Source organism: Diorhabda carinulata, chromosome 7 (genome assembly GCF_026250575.1).
Source record: "Diorhabda carinulata isolate Delta chromosome 7, icDioCari1.1, whole genome shotgun sequence".
NCBI lineage: Eukaryota > Metazoa > Arthropoda > Insecta > Coleoptera > Chrysomelidae > Diorhabda > Diorhabda carinulata.
Window position 1 is genome coordinate 22,480,091 of NC_079466.1, and position 19,486 is coordinate 22,499,576.

The 19,486-nt window shown below is 32.9% G+C and overlaps 1 protein-coding gene across 1 annotated transcript; it reads right to left on the bottom strand.

The window, feature by feature from the left end:
• Positions 1-4,306: 4,306 nt before the first annotated feature.
• Positions 4,307-16,087, bottom strand: LOC130896371 (venom carboxylesterase-6-like). The gene is made up of 9 exons (XM_057804401.1): positions 15,864-16,087; positions 10,162-10,310; positions 9,258-9,354; positions 7,938-8,135; positions 7,301-7,843; positions 6,457-6,641; positions 4,857-5,010; positions 4,598-4,721; positions 4,307-4,526 (listed from the first exon to the last, which is right to left on the bottom strand). Exons 1-9 carry the CDS (start codon positions 15,907-15,909, stop codon positions 4,340-4,342), a joined length of 1,683 nt encoding a protein of 560 aa, XP_057660384.1. The 5' UTR covers positions 15,910-16,087; the 3' UTR covers positions 4,307-4,339.
• Positions 16,088-19,486: the final 3,399 nt, after the last annotated feature.

Consider the following 19,486-nt stretch of genomic DNA (forward strand, 5'->3'; position numbering starts at 1 on the left):
ACATAATGTATGAAACTAATCACTAAACTTTTTTCAATAATGGCTACCCACTATGACTCTTATGCTATATTCGATGCCTACCCTAATAAAATCAGGGTAAGCTTTTTTTGATGAACATTTGAAAGTCACGAAACACTTGAAACTTAGAACGATAGAATTATTTACACATTTGAATCTTTGTACATGATTATCTTTGATACGCTTTGCTTCCATCAACCCTACTCAAAATCGAGCGGGAAATTTACGAGGATGCAGCGTTTTTCATAACCTACTTTTCCTTGGAAAATCATTAGATTCGAAAACAGCATTAAAAATAATTAAACATATATATGTAATAAATTTTTTTTTCTAACAAATTTATTTCTAGCTGTGGTTCAACTTATTCATAACATTTACCACAAACAATCGAAATTATTATATATTTAATATTTTTTAAATATATTTCTTCGTAATCATATATTAATAACAAAATAAGAATGATCATGCATTTATGATAAAAAAGTTTATACAGACTTACATTTTTCTTTCCAACTAAAAGCTTGACCCACTGACTGCTCAAGCGTCTATATGTAACTTTACCGCGTCTTTTTATTTCTGCTTCTTCCCAGGAACCAATACTCAAATTAAATCGTTTTATCACTACTAAACACCTAATCTCCAAAAATGCACTTTTTAAGAAACTTTTCGTCAATATTAACTAACGATGGATGAATATTTTAAAATTTAAATGATTCTGTTCCCTCACAAATATTCAAACTACTTTAGACAACGCTATATTGCATGTTGTCAACTCCACAACGCAAGTTTTGGATGGATCAAGGTCAATTTTATACTTTTCAGTTAGTAACAAAGATAACTACATATATGAGTTATACAATTATATGTAAGGTGGCGCTACAGTCGATTGTGGCAAATGGTTAAGTTATTAATCTAAAATAACACCTGTAAATTATTTAAAAAAATTGATAATTCCATATAACTATATAAGAATTTAAGATCTCATCGGTCTCATGAGTTTTATATTAAATGTAAATACAGGGTTATCCACTATACTTACTAGTCTACTATCAAAGAAAATTTTGAAAATAATGTATAAGGGGGCAGACTAAATAAAAATATTTGATGTATCTAAATCGTTTATCAGAAAATTGTTTTAATTGAAAAAAGTATGAGGTTATAACCGAAAAAATGCTAGATTTTTCACAACAAAGATTCAGAATGTCGATAAAAATACTTATTATTTAATGTGCATTCTTTTTCTACGATCAAAGTTTTTGTACAAAAAATCAGAGATTGTGGAGCTGGTTGTTGTGATTCGTAAAATATTTGTAAACTCTATATTTCAAACTCTTTATTATAGAAAATAATATCTTCACCTGGGGAGTAGAAGACCTTGTCATGGTGGTGGAGCTTGAATGTCTCAATGACCTCTTAAGCTATGCCGACGGCAGCTTATGTTGCTGGTAGAATCAGACAGGTTAGTGTGAGAAGTACTCAGACAGCGCCATTATGGTGCATAAACGGACAGAAGAAGCTCCATAGCCGTTGTGAAGATAGTTCTTCTAGTGGTTGAATACCAGGAAGACAATATCCTCTTCTTCGGGCTAGAGGTTGGGCTTGGGGCTAACGACCCCATCCCAGACTACCAGGCCGACCACGCACAAGATGGCTGGAAGACGTAGAGCAGCACCTAAAAGAACTAAGCGTCCGAAACTGACGTAGAAAAGTTTAACATCGAGAAGAATGGAGGACAGAGTGAAGATATTTATAAAACATATATAACTTCGAAATTACTGGTGTAATTCTTGTATTTCATAGCACATAATTGTGTATAAATAAACTTCAAATTTAATATTGAGTATACTGGTGTAAAAATTATCATATTATATGGTTAGTTGTATAGCTTTATAACAATAATAAACAACTAATTAATCGATGTTTATTAAATCTGTAAATGATTAAAAAAAGAACCAACTAAGAATGTACACTCAATACATTTTTTCATGCTAACGAACTACCTATGTTAAATCTAGTTGGTTGTATACATTTCAGGCGCAGTTAACTAATTTCCTGCTGTAAAAAATATTAAAACAAAACTAATGATTAAATGCTTATGAAGTACTATTTTTTCCGTTATTGAAATGATATTTATTTTTTCTCAAAACACTTTAATTCATATAATTGAACTTCAAAATTAATGATATTTAGTATAGGTAACATGCGCAGACATATTGTATAACTGGTTGTATAGCTTTTAAAACAATGCTCTATATTATTGATTAAAAATAAATAAAACATAAATTTTTCAGTATATTTTAATAACAATAGTTAAATAATAACTTTAATAATCACTATTATAGTATAAATAGACGTTTTGTACAATTGGTTGTGTAACTTCCAAATTCAATAGTCTAAATTCTTTTGGTAAAAATATGGAAAACGGAAATAAACTATAACTTATTTAATGTTTTTACAGTATTATTTTTTTATATTACTGAAATGATAGTTTTATTCCACACTACATTATAATTTGACTTAAAAAACTATTGGGTATGGTACTGAACACACTCACAATTACACTGTCTTACGTGCGTTTCAATAACCAAGTTTTCGTCCTCAGAGACTGAAGGTAAACAGTATTTCAATAATAAAACTCAACCTATAAATACCTTCTATATTTATTACTTTTGTTTCGTGCGTTAGTTTATAATTATACTTTATAACTATAAGGATTCTGTCATTTATAGGTTTATACACCTCTATTTAATTGTAATTAACAGATTTTCGGTGTTTGAATAATTATTAATGAACAGTTATCAACGATTTATCAATACGCGTAATTCAAAAAAAATTCCATACCAGAAAGATATTTTTAGGTCGAAAAGTGCAAATTTCGTAAGCATCAATTGAGTTGTTGATAAGAATTTATCAAAAATAACCATCTACGAGGGGTTAGCAACTTTTGAAGTTGAAAGCAAACAAAACAATCCGTCAATTTATCGTATTTACACGATGATATATCAAAGAAAAATCATTCTGGCATATAACAAAAGAATTGAACAATTTAATTTTATCTTCTCCACAATTTTTTGATGTCACAAATTCCAGCCATCATTTTGTAACAATCAAATGTCATTTTGGTGACATTGACAGAACAAAGGTCATATTAAGTCATAGAGAAAATAATAAAGTAGAGAGAATGACTTATAAGTGAAATTGTACTATTGAACGAGAGAGAAAGATAGATTTACCACTCTCTATTTCCCTCAACTTGTTTATAAATTCGAAACTTGTTATTCTTTATGTTATTTTTTTGGTCTGTTTCTGATGTTATGCATATAATTTTTGTCAAACTTAAGAAGCTACTCAGATATAATTCATCTCATAAAGTGAGGTTTACACGAAATAGACTACTTTATGAATTATTTTGTAGTTTGTTTACATTTTACTATAAAATGAGGTTATGTTGTGTAATTTGTGACGTCGGAAGACAGTCTGACATATTTCTCCCGGACTGTATGTTCGCGGCCTAAGTAACTGACCTAAAAATAATATTCGAAATCTCGATATAGATCTATAATTAAGGCAGCTTGTCATGGTGCAAAACAACGAGCAAGAAATTGGTTGGTTGTTACGTGAAAAGTAACTAGAATTCTCCCTAGAATTGCAACTTGCACGTAATAAAAAAGTCACCAAATCGATAATGTTGCAAGTGCGAGATTTTTCATGAAACAAAATGCTCATAGAGCTCTGCGCATCTTTTGCGCACATGAAGCATGCGCAGTATAGATAAAGTGTCTCGAACGAGAGAGAAAATGAATACTGTCGTCAGCGTAACGTTGAGACGTTTTTTCCCATAAGAACTGTCTAAATAGGAGTATTACATATATGAAAATGCCGAACTTCATTTATGCATGCTTTTCATAAAAGGTTTGTTCTTGAAAGCTGCACTGGAACTGGGCCAGTGCAGGCCAGTTTATGAGTGTATAGAATTAGTTCGATCAGATACACAGAACGATAAAGTGCAGAGAGCAATTGAGCATTTGTTGATTGTTGTACTGAACTGGGTGAACTATTTCTCTTGCACTGCTACTAAGAACAGAGACACTAGAACGCTTTAGTGTACACTTCCTGAACTAGTTATGCCAGTGCAGCAAACAAGAACAAACCTCAAGAGATTGCATTGCATTGTACGTTGTATTGCATCATGTTAAGCGGGCTTTAGTAATATCGTGTAAAGGGTTGTATAGATTCCAGGTGCGATTTCTTATTTTCTTTCACTAAAAATAAATAAAACCACTATTAATTCAATATTTATACTTTATATGAAATAAAAATATTATAATTCATCGGAGTACGACTTCATATGGTATAATTCTGCGTTATTAACGTCTGCCCATACGGATTCTGGATATAAAGATGTGGTTTTTAACAATCTAATATCGTCACTATCGGTAATATTCAGGTATGTAAGTTCATTCCCTTTTGTCGGCATCCATTTTATATTCTCATCAAATGAAGGTTCGCTGAAACAAAAAAGTAAATAATACGAATTCCCTCTGTATACGTATGTTAAAAAAGTGTAAAATCCGCTTACTCTTCGGTGATGAATGTTTCAATCAATCTCTTGAAGTTTTTTCTCATTTTTTTGTCACTTTCTGAAAATGCGTTGAGAACATAAAAACCATAAGCAAAAACAGTATCATCACAATGTGAGACTCCTAAAAAAATAATTAGGAATATTTTATCGCAAATTCCTTAATCTTATTGTGGAAATATGATATTTTTAGGTTATCTAATATAAAATGATAATATAATAGTTTTTTTAAAAGGGAATGATAAGTTTTTACTTTTACCTCCTATATTCTTGGTATTGCAGAAATATTTAGAAACTTTATTAGAACTCTTATCGTAATTGAAATAATAAAAGTATACTGGTGATTCCATTGCTTCAGATTGAAGTTTCGTAGCAATTTCTACACCAATAGTGAATAACCGATGCGAAAATAACTAAAACATAAAATTCCAGACGAGAATTATCGATTTTTATCGATACTAAATATAATATAAACGATTAATTTAAATGAAAGACATCAAACCAAGGTTATAGTGAGACCTTGGTGCCAATTTATAACATCACTCAATAAGTCGTGTGACTGCCACAAAGATGGCGCTGCCATTGTCAAATCCATATGACGTTTGTGAAGTAACATCTTTCAAAAGACTATGTGTCAAATTTCATGACATTTCAGTAAAAAGTGACAGCCGTTTAAGTGAAGCTACTTTTGTTATTTTCAAAACAATTTTGTATGTTATATTTATCATTGCTTCTTGATAAAAAAATACTATACAAGCTCAGCAACGGCTTCTAAAGTATTATCTGGACTCTGATTCATCGAAAAAAATCATTTGTTATTGGTTTGCTGAATTTAAACGTGGTCGTACAGACTCCGATGATGGTGAACGTTCTGGTCGACCAGAAAATATCAAAAAAGTTCACAAATTGGTTATATTTGGTATATCTTGAAATTACGTGAGATAGCTAAGGCCGTAAAGTGGACTGCAGCTGGTGAACCACGTCCGAAGCGTCCAAAGGCGCAGCAGTCAGCTGGGAAGGTTAAGGCTACAGTATTTTGGGATGCGTATGAAATATTGTTCTCCAGAAGGGTTTAAATGCAAAAATCAAGTAAAAACGGCCTGATATGTAGAGGAAAAACCACTGTTTCACCAAGACAGTGCATCGATGGCAACGATGGTTAAATTGAACGAATTACACTTTGAATTGCTCCCTCATTCCCCATCTAGTTCAGATCTGGCCCCCAGGGACTACTGGCTATTCGCTGATCTCAAAAAAATGTTCGCCGGTAAGAAATTCAGTTCAAATGAAGAAGCAATTACTGAAACTGAAGCCTATTTTGACGCAAAGACAAATCCTTCTACAAGCATTGCATCGAGAAGGTAGGAATGATTGTATTGCTCTAGAAGGAAATTACATTGATGATTAAAATGGATTCTTAGTGTGTTTCGTAGTTAATCACACGACTTATTGAGTGATGTGTTGAAATATCACGAGTTCCATAACAGATCGCTCTTCTTTGGATTTATAAACGAATTGATGTGTCTATTTGAGTTGGATGTCTTGAGGTTTACCACTCTCTATCTCTATCTACTCGCCGTTTAAATTAAAACTTGTTATTCTTCTCTTTTGAACGACTCAAAACGTCAACTTCAAGGACACATAATCAGAATAGAGTTGAGAGACATACAGAGTGATATACCTGCATCTCTAATATTAACTCTATGTCCAAAAGAGATAATGTGACATCGCGATGTTGCCGCTTGTATATAGCGTATAATACGTAAAAAATTCGATAATTAGACATCTTTTGCACAAAACGTACGACTTGGAAAAAATTTTCGAGCTATTATGATAAAAAATTATAAAATCCATCTTACCTCAACAAGTCTATAAAAGTTTTGTTGATTTATATCTTTACCTTTACCGAAATAGTATTCCTTTAACTGAGTGGCGACTTTAGATCTTTTTCCCATCGGTAAAGTGTAGTTGTAATCGAGTAAAAGCTGAGCTTTTTCCAAGAAATTTTTATTAATTTCCTCTAAAACCTTATCTTCGCAATAATCTAGAAATAATATGCCAAATTCATTAGATCGGAAATAAAAATATTGATGATGTTTCAGTTTCAGTATTTTAGAATTTATTTTATTAACAACGGCAACGCGGGATTTTTGACAGCCAAAAGTTGATACAATGTGAATTGGGTAATGCCCAAGTATGTCGCTGATTTTATGGATTTAGGTAGTACTGAGGTTGCTCTATCGATACAGTAAAACATCAAAATTTTGGTTGCTAAGCGATATATTTTTGTTTAAATTTTCAAAATTCCGAAATTTGCAAATAACTCGAAATCTATGGCAAATTTCGGGAAAAGTAAAGAAATCAAAAATGTAGTTTAAAAAATTTTCTACAAAAAAGGCTCCTTGTGATTTTTCCCTAAAAGCTGTCATTTCTTTGTAAAATGCGCTCAAACTTCGCAGTCGCATCTTACTAAAAAGTTTTCGCGCCGCGTAGAGTCTGACTCGTTTTTCGTTTTTGATTTTTACTTTAAAAACTTAAATACGTCGTAGTCTTTCATATGCATCTGATCTGCGACAGGCTTAAGACAATAAAGAAATAATTAAGGTTTCATTTTGATACTTTCCAATAGCTTTAATTTTTAAAAATATTTTCATTTTCAGGCATCGAGTAATTTATAAAAAGTTTGATCATTGAATAACTCACATCCAGCAGGAAGTATTCCTTCGTCACGGGTAACAGAAGCGATCCAAGGAGCATCGAAAACTTTTTTATTTTTCATCAAATCATAGGGATGCTCTGGTAAAAACGGGTTTTTCGATTTATCATCAATCACCACGGCGAAAGGAGAAAACGGCATATGACCGAATTCCAAGTAATAACGAATTTTATCGATAATCACTGTGGCGGGTCTCGTTTTCAAACATTCTTTAATTTGTTTAGTCGATGAAATCGAACACCCAACATCGTCTGCTAATCTTTTCGCAAAGACCAAAGGATTTTCCTTTATTACCCATGGATTGATTGCGGTACCACTGTGAGAAATTCCTTTTGCGAAAAGACCTCGGGATAAAGGTGACAAATAATGAAGATGAACACTTGCTCCACCAGCAGAATATCCTGTCAACGTTACAGCTTTTGAATCGCCTCCAAAGAATCTGATATTATCTCTAACCCATTTTAAAGCTAGTACTTGATCTTTCATCCCGTTGTTTCCAGGTATTTCCTCATCTTCAGTACTCAAAAAACCTGAAAATGAAGTTTTTTTTGTAATATATTCAGCATAGTCCATTTAATTATTTGCCTAAATTTCAAAAATTTCCATCATTAAAAATATACTTACCGAATGCACTTAAACGATAATTAACAGAAACCAAAATGATGTTTTTAGAATCCATTAAAAACTGAGAATTTGCCATCATATCACCAGAGCCCATCATGAATCCTCCTCCATGAAAATGTACGTTGACAGGATAACTTTGGTTTACATCAATTGTTTTACCAGGAACGTACACGTTGAGGTACAGGCAATCTTCAGTGCCTATAATAGTACAAAGAGATATACCAGAAACATACCAAAAGAGGTTCCAGACCTGGCAATACTTCAAAGAGAATACCTAAATATATCTTTATATAGAATATGTAATGAAGGAAGCTTCTAAAATAACATAGATAAGAAAAAACATGAAGTTTTTGACTCATTTATATTCAGTCCATGTGACTTTAATTTTTGGATTACCTAAATGAAGGTAAGAAGTTTATGGGGTACTAAAGGTGTTTAGAAACAACAAGCACAACATCAAAATAAATACCTTCATGTTTCAATACATTAATGATTTGATGTTTCTGGACGGTCAAGAAACTGTTAACTTCCTAATGGAGCTGAAACTAGCGACCAAAGAAATCAGACAAACGCGGAAAATCTAGTACAGAAACCATCAAGGAGTTTAGGTCAAAATCTTTTTCTTTTAATCTGGTGTTGGAAAAAATTTAGCAAGATAGAAACATTCAGACGATTTTGCTTAAATAACCAGAACAAAGAGAGAAATGGAAAGAACATCCATTAAACTAGAAGGGGCTGCAAAAAATTTGATTGTTATAGAGGAATTCATAGAGCTTAAAGATCGGATAAAAAATTGATGGTTGGATGCAGTTTTGAAGGATAATAGAATTAGAGTTGAAGCACAAAATCACAACTGGTGGAAAAGAATTGTGAACTCTTATGAATATAAACAAAAAACGTCTATCACGATAATGCCAACTCCAATAAAGCACGTCAAACAGCTAAATATTTAAAAGGGAAAAACATCGAATTATTGCTGTTGAAGACTTTCAAAACCATGTTTTACTATATCAGCTTCGGAGCAATTCGAACTTGTTCATTTCGGCTCTAATTTGGAATTTAAGGAACCGTGGTTGATATTCATCCAACACTCACAATTACACTGTCTGACGCGAGTTTCAATAACCAAGTTATCGTCTTCGGAGACTGAAGGAAAACTGTTGTAGTGTTGATATAAACAGTGTGTTCAATACTAATTTTTTTTAATAATTAGAAGGAATCCCTCACAGCTCAAATTTCAGCTCAATTAGAAGTACTTCAAATTACAAATTCAAATTTTGTGTCAAATAGATATGAAATATATAAACTAATGATTCGTACCTAGAATTGGAAGATCTCCTTTTAGATTTGTCTGCAAGCATATGTGTGTATTTGTAGCATTCCATACTCCTAACCATGGTTCAATGGGAACGGGTTCCTGCGAATTTAAAAATTATTAACACAAAATTATCGTCGATGTAGTAAAGATTTTCCACAGAGTTGGGCCCAGTACTGTTATCTTTGGTACTCCACGTCGTTTTCTGCTTCAGTGATTATCTTTCTATTCGACAGATACGATACAATGATGCTTATTAAGCTTTCATTGATCCTTCTCAATCTAAGCTCATCGATAATGTGTTACCACATAGGCGGCGATGGGCAGAGGAAAAGATTTCTGCTTCTGCAACTATCCTCCAAACCTCTTCTATGAGAGTAGTCTACCTTTCCTGAATTCGAAGCCCAACTGATTGGTTCAGATAGTTTCAAGCTTTAGAATTTTAGTAAACCACAGTTTAGTTTCTTTTGATGTACTTTTATTATTATTATATATGCTTTTCATAATATATTCTTCAACATAGTCTCCATTTTTTTGGAATAAGTTTGAAGACGGCGCTCCAAGCTTTGTATTCCTAAGACGGAGAAGTCTTCCATCAATCCGTTAAGGAACCGAGTGATATCTGCTGCTCTAAGCGTTCCTTTCGATTGTTGAGGAGGTGATAAGTGACTCTATGCTCACTGTTGATCTCCTGAATCTAAAACTGGCGGTCTTCAACTCCCTTCTTCATCTTCAACTTCAGTATGTGACCAGTTAGCAATGAATGAGCCCAGAATTAAAAAATAGAATTTTCAAAGTATGTAGGTAATGTAGTATGTTTTTACACTACTAGAGTTACTGTTTATTATTTTATTAGAGTAGATACTTTGAAATATGTCAGACGTTCACATTGAAATGAGTTGATCTTACCTCAAATCGTAGTTCGCCTACTGGTGGTTTGGCAAATGGAATTCCTTCAAATGAACTGTAAGGATTTCCTTCAACAGAAGTTTCGACAGTACCACGAATTATTCCTAAGGGCGTCTCCACCTCTGGTCCTCTATCGTCACAAATACATGCTGTAAGATAAAAAAATTCTGGCATTTTTGTAATATACTGAACTTATTCGCTTAAACAATCACTTCCTGAATTTCGCCTCATGAATTTAGAAACACCTCATTGAACTGATAATAATACTACTATAAGCGCTGCTTTGTTGTGTGATTCCGAATATTAAGCCTCCTTCTGAGCTTTTCTTGAGACGTTGAGTTCTCATACTACATTTTTGATGGTCTCCTTAATGTTCCTCGTGTGTTTGGTTTCTAGTTTTCTCTCTTTGTTTTTTGTTATTCTTTCACATATCGTCACATCCTCAATTCTTAGTCCTGACTTCTAATTTTATCTCTGACGTCTTCATTTTAGTAGTCTATTATGACTTTTCTTCTAATTTAGTTGCTTATTCAATTTATATATGACGTTTTTTTGGGCTATTTTCATCATTTTATCTAAAATGTCTTAGAAGCATGTTTTCGTCTTCATATCCGTACCATCCTCCGTTTGCTTTTTGGTCGTTTCATAAGAATTGTTCACCTCTACAGTTCTGAAGGTCACTTTAAACATTAGGAATTTACTTACAGCTGATATCGCATTGGAATATTTGGAATTTCACCTAGTTGTTTACTCTAATTATCACAAGCGATAAGATAGGAAAAAAGTTAATTTTACTGATAAGGTAAGTACTTCAAACATTTATTTTTTGTATTTACACCTTAATCCGGATACAATTCAATCTATTTATAACATACGTATAGTTATTGTAAATACATGGTTGCTATCAAATGAATATTTTGGTCTACAAATCTTTGAAAGAAACTCTAAAATATATTAAGTGTGAAATATGAAGATACTTACCTGTTTTAAAAGGTTTATTAGTACATTTAACGTTAATTATCTAAAAATCACGATATATGTAATTAGCCGTCGGTTATCGTTTTTAAATTAGATTAGATTAGGTTAGGTTAGGTTAAGTTAGGGTTTGTTAGGTTAGGTTAGGTTCGGTTCTACTCAAGATTTACTAATTTATAAATTTATACATTTTTATGTGCTCTTTTAACACCCCCGCGATACCCCATGATCCTTTTTTTACCCTATTTATACCATAAAAAAATAGTTATTGAATTTTCAATTTTTCCATATGTATTTTTCTATGATAAAATAATAATTACTTATCGTTACGGCAATTAATAATTATAATTGTTCGTAATTCTACTGATTTAATTTCATATATTTTTCACATATGTATTATTTTCAGTATTTAGCTGTATGTTTTTTTTTATATGTTTTCAAATAAAATTTATAATTTGTTAACACGCGTAATTCCGAAAATGTCAAATTTAACCCTCTTTATCTTTTAACAACAACTGAAATAATGTTCCCCAAGTCGAAAGGGGATGATTTTTAGATAATTACCCATTTAACAATTTAAAATTCAAACGAATTACTAATTTCGGTACTGAAACGATTCGGACATTGACCAGCTAACAAGCTCTATAGACCGGGCGCTGGATGAATTTGAGTATGCAAAATTTGAGATCAGAAAAGCAAATAGATTATGATTCGGAATGTTGCCAGGAGTCCTATTGATCCCGACTGTACAAAATGGCGTCCAATCTATGAATACTGAGCGATATTGATAAATCAAGATGTAAGTAGTCTATGAGCTGGACCGTACAACGTATATTTTGATGGTGGCGTTCAACTAACAACTAATCGTGTTTGGAATTTTTGTTTTTATGTTAACTATAGGTATTTGAGGTACGCTCACGCTTCAAATTATGGATATCTGGAATCAACCATTAAATATAATTTTTTTTAACGCTCTGTTAGGCGCGCGGTGATTCGTAACGTCGTTAGTCGCGCTTCATCTGACAGATACATGTGATTCAAACATAATTGAAATGCATAATAACAGTTCAAACTTAATTAATGGTAAACGGAAAAAACACGTTAATAAGAAAAGGAAAACATTTTATCAAAGTGTATGATTAGTAAACCAATCTTATTAATTTGTATAGTTGCAAATTGTTTATTTGAATACTATAAGGTATAATTATTGAAAATAAGCATCAATGCTACTAGACTAAGAGCTACGTCGGTTTTAGTGTACGATCTGCATCTGCCTACCATATAAAGCTTGTAAAAATGAAAAAAACAAACATAAAAATAATTAAGCTTTCCAGTAAATATGCCCACAAATTATTATCGGAAAAATATGATATCGATTTGATTTCAATTGAAAAGTGATTGTGCATTTTTTTGCATTGTAAAATATTGAGCCCTTAACCAATTCTGAGCGTGGAGTAAGTAGGTTAAGATCGTGGATAGACGTGCAACGTCTTTCTTGTTTGCTAACGAATTATGCAAATGGAATCAAAGATGAATGAAGAAAGAAGTTCCTGCATTGAGCCCTGCTGTTTAGTTCGAGTAATTATCTAACAGTTCTCTTTTGTAGTTTGAAGATTCACTCAAATTGAGTCGCACCACACGTACCCTAGATGCTTCTCAATAAGGGCATAATAGATTGTTGAGGAGATGGATAAGTTCAGTTCTTTGGAAACTGATCTCAGCGCAAATCAGGAGGAACTTAATTTTTTAGATAAGGCGGCAATATGTAACTCCTATTTCAAGGAATTTTCCACCATGATTTAAAGGTGATTAGGTCACTAGATATGGCCTCTATCAGGGTTGTTCCAAGAGAAACTTGTATCGTTTACAAATGAAAGACTAGTATCTTCATAGCAGCTTTGTAGTTCTAGTATTTTTGCTAAAAATGCCGTTTTTGAACTAATAAGTATTTGTCACTTTATTATAGTCTCTTGGTAACACTATGAAAATGCCTAAATAGCAATCGTCCAAGTATTGAATAAGGAAAGAAATAACTGAAAAAAAGTTCGTCTGTTGACGGTTTCCTATGATTTGTGTTTGCGACAACGATCTGTGCGTGTTTTTTTTGGGTTAATGTTGAAGGAATTAAAATTGATGGAAAATCTTAGGTCTGTAGATGTCATTGTAATACTAGCCCACACCATTCAAGACATTCAACAGCTATTAAACAGAGTAAATACTATCAGTGAAAATTGCGGACTTAAAATGAACTACAGTAAAACGAAATTCATGGTAATATCGAAAACTAGTTATTAATAATGTGTCGCTGTCAATTAATAACCAGCCCATAGAGAGAGTACACCGTTTGAAGTATTTGGGAAGCTGGCTGAATGACGAATGGAACCCAGATGAAGAAGAAGAATAGAGATAGCCAAGAGCACGTTTAAAGTCGCTTCTTACAAGTAATGACCTTAACCTGAGAACACGCTGGAAAATAACAAAATGCTATGTTTTGACTACCCTACTTTATGGTGTTGAGAGCTGGACTTTGAAGGTCTCCAACAAGCTTTTGAAATGTGGCTCTTTAGACGGATCCTTAAAATACCATGGACGGAGATGCTAAGACGAAAGAACAGAGAGCTATTAACCATTGTGAAAAGAAGGAAAGCTTCCTACTTTGACCGCATTTTTAGAAATCAAAAATATGCCTTGTTACAGCTTATCATGGAAGGAAAGATAGAAGGTAGGCGCGGCCTGGATAGAAAAGATTTTCATGGTTAAAAAACCTTCGAGAATGGTTCCGTGTACGTGATGCCGTAAATCTAATACGCATTACTGAAGATCGTGAGGATGATTGCCAACCTTCATTAAAATGAAGCAGGCACTGGAAGAAGAAGAATGTTGAAGTAGTCGCTAGTTGGAGAAAGATGTGTCGTTCTGAAAATTATAGTTTAGGAAAAAAAATAAAGGTCAAAAAATTATATCACGAACGGAATAAGCTGGTTCTTTTGGAATTTGCTGTATTTCCTCAATCAATTTTTCATCAAACAAATGTTCTAAATCTTGAAAAGCATCCATATTAAATATTTAATTATTTGTTTGACGAATATTTCCAAAAACAAAATAATCAAATATAGGTTTAATAAACAAACAAACCACTTTTGATGTATAATATTTTAGATTAAGTTTCTACTAAATCCTAATAACTTATTTGGCAAATAACTCGATTTATTCGGAGGTTTACTTAATTTGAAGGTGAAGACACCGAATTTTTGGTTATTCGGTAAATAATAGTTAGTAGGGACTTTATTAGGAAGTGAAGAAACCCGACATAACTCTGACTTGAACATCTATTAAAGTGATATTGCCTTTAGTCACCCGCTGACAATATATCACGGAGGCAGCTCCAAAAAAACATCCCTGGAGTGAACCTCGCAATTCCAAAGCTCGCTAAAATGAATGAATGATTTAAGTAATACAAAATTATAACGCATAGATGCTTAGGCATTAGCGCGATCATGAAAATGCACGTGCAAATATTAAAAACAAAAAAAAACTAATTTATTTTCAAGGCCTGCCAAAGCAATTATTACTTAAACGCAAATATCCTTTGATCTCGATATCATTTTTCTGTTTGGAAACTTGCATAATATCGCTAATTCGTTATAATTAGCACGTTGATTTTGCTTGTCAATCCGGCATGTTTTAATTCGATCAATATAATTTACTCTATGAAGCCTGCATTCACTTTATATTTAGGGTGTTTTATCCCATCAATCTCATCGGGTTGGGAAGGGTAAAAAAAATATTAGGAGGTCAAGAAATATATAAAGCGTCTCATAAATAATCTAGGTTTCCAATGTTAACTTTGTTATTAAATAATCATAAAAAATAAAGCCTCAATAATCGTCTTTCATGGTTCTCACCCAACGTTCAGCAAGCACATTCAGATCTAAGTAAAACCGTTTTTTAGGCTTAGATCAGTGGTTACAAATCAGAACCTCCAGAATAGTCAGAAGTTTAGTTGTCTGGCAAACGCCGTTGTTATTAATCCCGAGAGATTTAGGCTAAGTAACCGCCAACTTTTATTTACATCATTCTAAGATGCATACCTTGAAACTGTCAGAGAAAATTGCAGCATTTAAGAATTGCAAACAGCAGTTTCGCTGTCCTTTTCGCGGAAAAATTTGCATGGTCATTTCGTCAACATCGCTGGGAAAAGTGTATAGAGCTGAAAGGATATTTTTGTCAAAAATTTTTGTGTTTTCTTTGTTGGGCCAGAAACTTTTGGGTCCATCCTAGTACAGTACTAACAGAAGAAAACGTAGAGGTACATCTCTTTAAAAGATTCAAACCAAACGAACTAGATTTGGTTGAAATATAAAAACTGTCAGTTATAAAAAAGTGTAAAACAAAATCCTTATTGGACGATTCTTCTCCATTGCCATCTATAATTATTATAGCAAGTTTTCGCTGTCCTATTTAGACAGATTGTATGTTACATGGGGTTGAAATTCAAAATTCAAGTTGTACGAAGATTATTTCATCTTGAAAATACGATAAAAAAGTGTTAACGAACCCTGTCTCGATATTAAACTGAAAAAAAAATTCACACAAACTTAAAAGCATAATTTAAATTTAATTTACCAGTAAATTAAATTTTTAAGTTTTTTCCTTAGTTATTATAACAAGGGAGTTTTCTCAGATATATTACTATTAAACTTAAATAATTTCCAAATCCAACATACCTTGAATTGAGAATAAAACTATAAATATAACAGTAAGGAAATACATATCTAAACCGAACTTTTCTGACCGATTTAATAGTAGGAAATGTTTATGTTTTGACTTTTTATGCAGGTCATAGCAACAAAACTGAATTAATTTCAGCACCAATTGTACCCAGTGGCGGCGTATTACCTAATCACTCAACAAAGCTTAAAAAAGATTACTATATACAATGGTAGTTAGATGGAACAGTAATTTAGAGATATTATTTTTTTCTTATCTCAAATATTATCTTAAATAAGCAGACAAATTACTTTACAATTTATTGCCTCGTCCGCTTTAATCACCTGATCTGTTTCCCTCCAACTATATTCTGTCCCCAAAATCGATAATTCCACGTGTAGTATGCTGCCGTGCGTTGTTTTGCTAAAACAAGTCTTTTGCCGCCCAGTTAGGAGTGACTTGTAAAGGATCATCAACATAACGCCCAACTGAGTGAATTAATAAACATGAATGGGGATCTTCCTCCAAACGATTACCTCCAACAGTCTTGTACGAATGCGATTCAATAGCAAATCCAAACAGAACAGCGATTATCAGTTGACGATATTGATACGCAGTCAAAGCAAACGGGAGTCGCAGAGAAGTTTCATGCCGCATATTAATAAAAAACAAAAGAATCGCGATTATCAGGGCGCTGCCGTACTATGCAGAATTCGCAGTTGGCGATATTGATACGCAGTCAAAGCAAACGGGAGTCGCAGAGAAGTTTCATGCCGCATATTAATAAAAAACAAAAGAATCGCGATTATCAGGGCGCTGCTGTTCTCTGCACAGTTCGCAGTTGACGATATTGATACGCAGTCAAAGCAAACGGGAGTCGCAGAGAAGTTTCATGCCGCATATTAATAAAAAAACAACAGAATCGCGATTATCAGGGCGCTGCCGTACTATGCAGAATTCGCAGTTGGCGATATTGATCCGCAGTCAAAGCAAACGGGAGTCGCAGAGAAGTTTCATGCCGCATATTAATAAAAAAACAACAGAATCGCGATTATCAGGGCGCTGCTGTTCTCTGCACAGTTCGCAGATGACGATATTGATACGCAGTCAAAGCAAACGGGAGTCGCAGAGAAGTTTCATGCCGCATATTAATAAAAAAACAACAGAATCGCGATTATCAGGGCGCTGCTGTTCTCTGCACAGTTCGCAGATGACGATATTGATACGCAGTCAAAGCAAACGGGAGTCGCAGAGAAGTTTCATGCCGCATATTAATAAAAAAACAACAGAATCGCGATTATCAGGGCGCTGCCGTACTATGCAGAATTCGCAGTTGGCGATATTGATCCGCAGTCAAAGCAAACGGGAGTCGCAGAGAAGTTTCATGCGGCATATTAGATCCATGAACTTTAATATAGAAATAAAGGTTATAAATAAAAAAACTGTTATTATTTTTCAATATATTTTTTCTGTACTTCCTCACAATTTTCAGAATGTCTGACTCAAGATTCTATGCCAATATAAAATGTACTACTGGATAGTAAATTAATCTTAACGGTTAATATTTAGCGCCTCTCGGTTTTAGAACTGATATAACAATTTCTTTGTTAGTAATTCCATTCTTTCAATAAAAATTGTCACTTTTTTTAGTCTAATTAATTATGAAGGCTTATTTTGTTACAACACTTTATTGCACTCACACTGCTTGTATGTTTGTATAGTACAAATTTTGTTATCAAGATTTAATTAACTTTCTGTTAATCAATCAACTTGATATTTGCATGCTTACTTATTTCCGATAACAATAATTGATTCAATATCTGACATTCAATTGACCAAATAAGTTCAATTAATTAATTTAATAATTCACATAAAGAAATTTGTTATTGATTTCACCAACAGATGACAGTAGTAACAATTATACTTCCTATATAGATTGCAAAAGATAAAATAAAATAAAAATTTCGGTTATAACATTTTTAATAATTATTGGAATCTTGGAATTAGCTATTAAATATGTGAATTATCCCGCTACTCTTTATGAGAACCATTAGAATCTGTTAATCATATAGTTAAGTGCCTCAAAGTTTCCCTTATTCATGACTACGTACCACTCGAACCCCATTAACCCTCTAATAACTTTATCTACTGATTTTATATTTATTTATAGTTATTATTGTATACAATAAGATTTAGCATTTAAGGCAGCTTGTACACTAAGACTACGTTCTTAATATTTTGATATTCGCTTAAAAAATTGTATTTTTTCAAAGTAGTGAATTGAGTTATGTTAACTTTTGGGACTAATTATTATAATTTAAATATAAATTCAGGAAAATATTCTTTTAAAACCACACTTTTCAAGAGGTTTAAAAGTGCACTAAAAAGTTAAAAATAAAGACAGGATAAAGGTCATGGTTCGTAGCCACGGTCTTATATACAGGTCTTGAAAAAAGGGTAGAAGGGTGACTTTTGCTTTTATTATTTCGATGAACAGTTTTGGCATTCTGTGCAACAATTTTGAGAAATAATCGTCGTCTATTTGGTTCCATTGGTTTTCCGGATATTCCGAAGACGTGAAGTGGAAGTGGGACACTGCTTTTTGACTTCCCTGTCCAATTCGTCCAACAACAACTCGAGCAGTACATTCTTCCTTTCCATTTTTTTTTTCAAATACTCTTTGCACAGCTTCGAAGAATACTTGGAGTAGTTGTCATGCTGGAAGATAAATTTTCTACCGATCAGACGCTGGCGACAACCTCTACATTTAATATTTTTTCATAGCTTTCTTTCTTCAAAATCCCTTCTACTTTTGCCAGATTTCCAGTTGCCGTTTCTTCAAAACATCCCCAAACCCTCTCCAAGCCCTCTTTTACCTGCACATAAACACTGTTCTAATAAATCCAAAAACCTCAAACTTTAACTCATCATAAAATTCTCTTCCAATCTTCATGCGTCCAATTTTTATGTTCTTTAGTCCACTGCAACCTTTTAATTCCAATTCAAAAGTATTCAGAGGAAGATTCATTGATCTGAGCTGCTGTCTGAGAGCACGTGGTCGACGATCATGTTTACTGATCAATACAATATGTTTATCTTCAGCCGTTGTAGGCTTTCGAGCCCTTTAAAACGTACAAGTTTGAATTTGCGAGAACGAAAATAATTTGTAAACGAACTTCACTTAAAGATGTCTATATCCAAAAAGTATGAATCCCAGCACGTTCCAGCGTCTCACAGGGCTAACTAGGACTAAACTACCATCATAAACACCGAAGAAATAATTCACAGTTGAAGAATAATAAAGAAATAAAACAAATAGATTATTATTTTGGAATTCAATAAATTGATTATGGGGTGGGTAAAAACTTTTGATCGGTAGTGTAAATCTTCTCATAAAGCGCCCATACTTTTGATAGTATTATAATTAGTTTTTCATTTCTATTATTACCGATACAACCCGTATCCTGTGCTTATTTTTCACTTTTTAGTGCACTTTTAAACCTTTATAGAGTGTGGTTTTCAAAAAAGTTTTATAAAATATCATTTAAACGTTTATTGACTGAACGGATCAGTTTTATTTGCTTTGCAGCTAAACCGACTCTGTTTCTAAAAGGTCATTGCCTATCATCTGGAAACCAGT

Bases quoted from the DNA above. Each gene is read 5' to 3' on its own strand.
- LOC130896371 (XM_057804401.1), bottom strand. From the start codon at position 15,909: ATGTATTTCCTTACTGTTATATTTATAGTTTTATTCTCAATTCAAG. The intron at 6,642-7,300 runs GTGAGTTATTCA...TATTATTTCTAG, and splicing joins AGGAATACTTCCTGCTGGAT to ATTATTGCGAAGATAAGGTT. The intron at 5,011-6,456 runs GTAAGATGGATT...TTTATGTTTTAG, and splicing joins ACTTTTATAGACTTGTTGAG to TTATTTTCGCATCGGTTATT.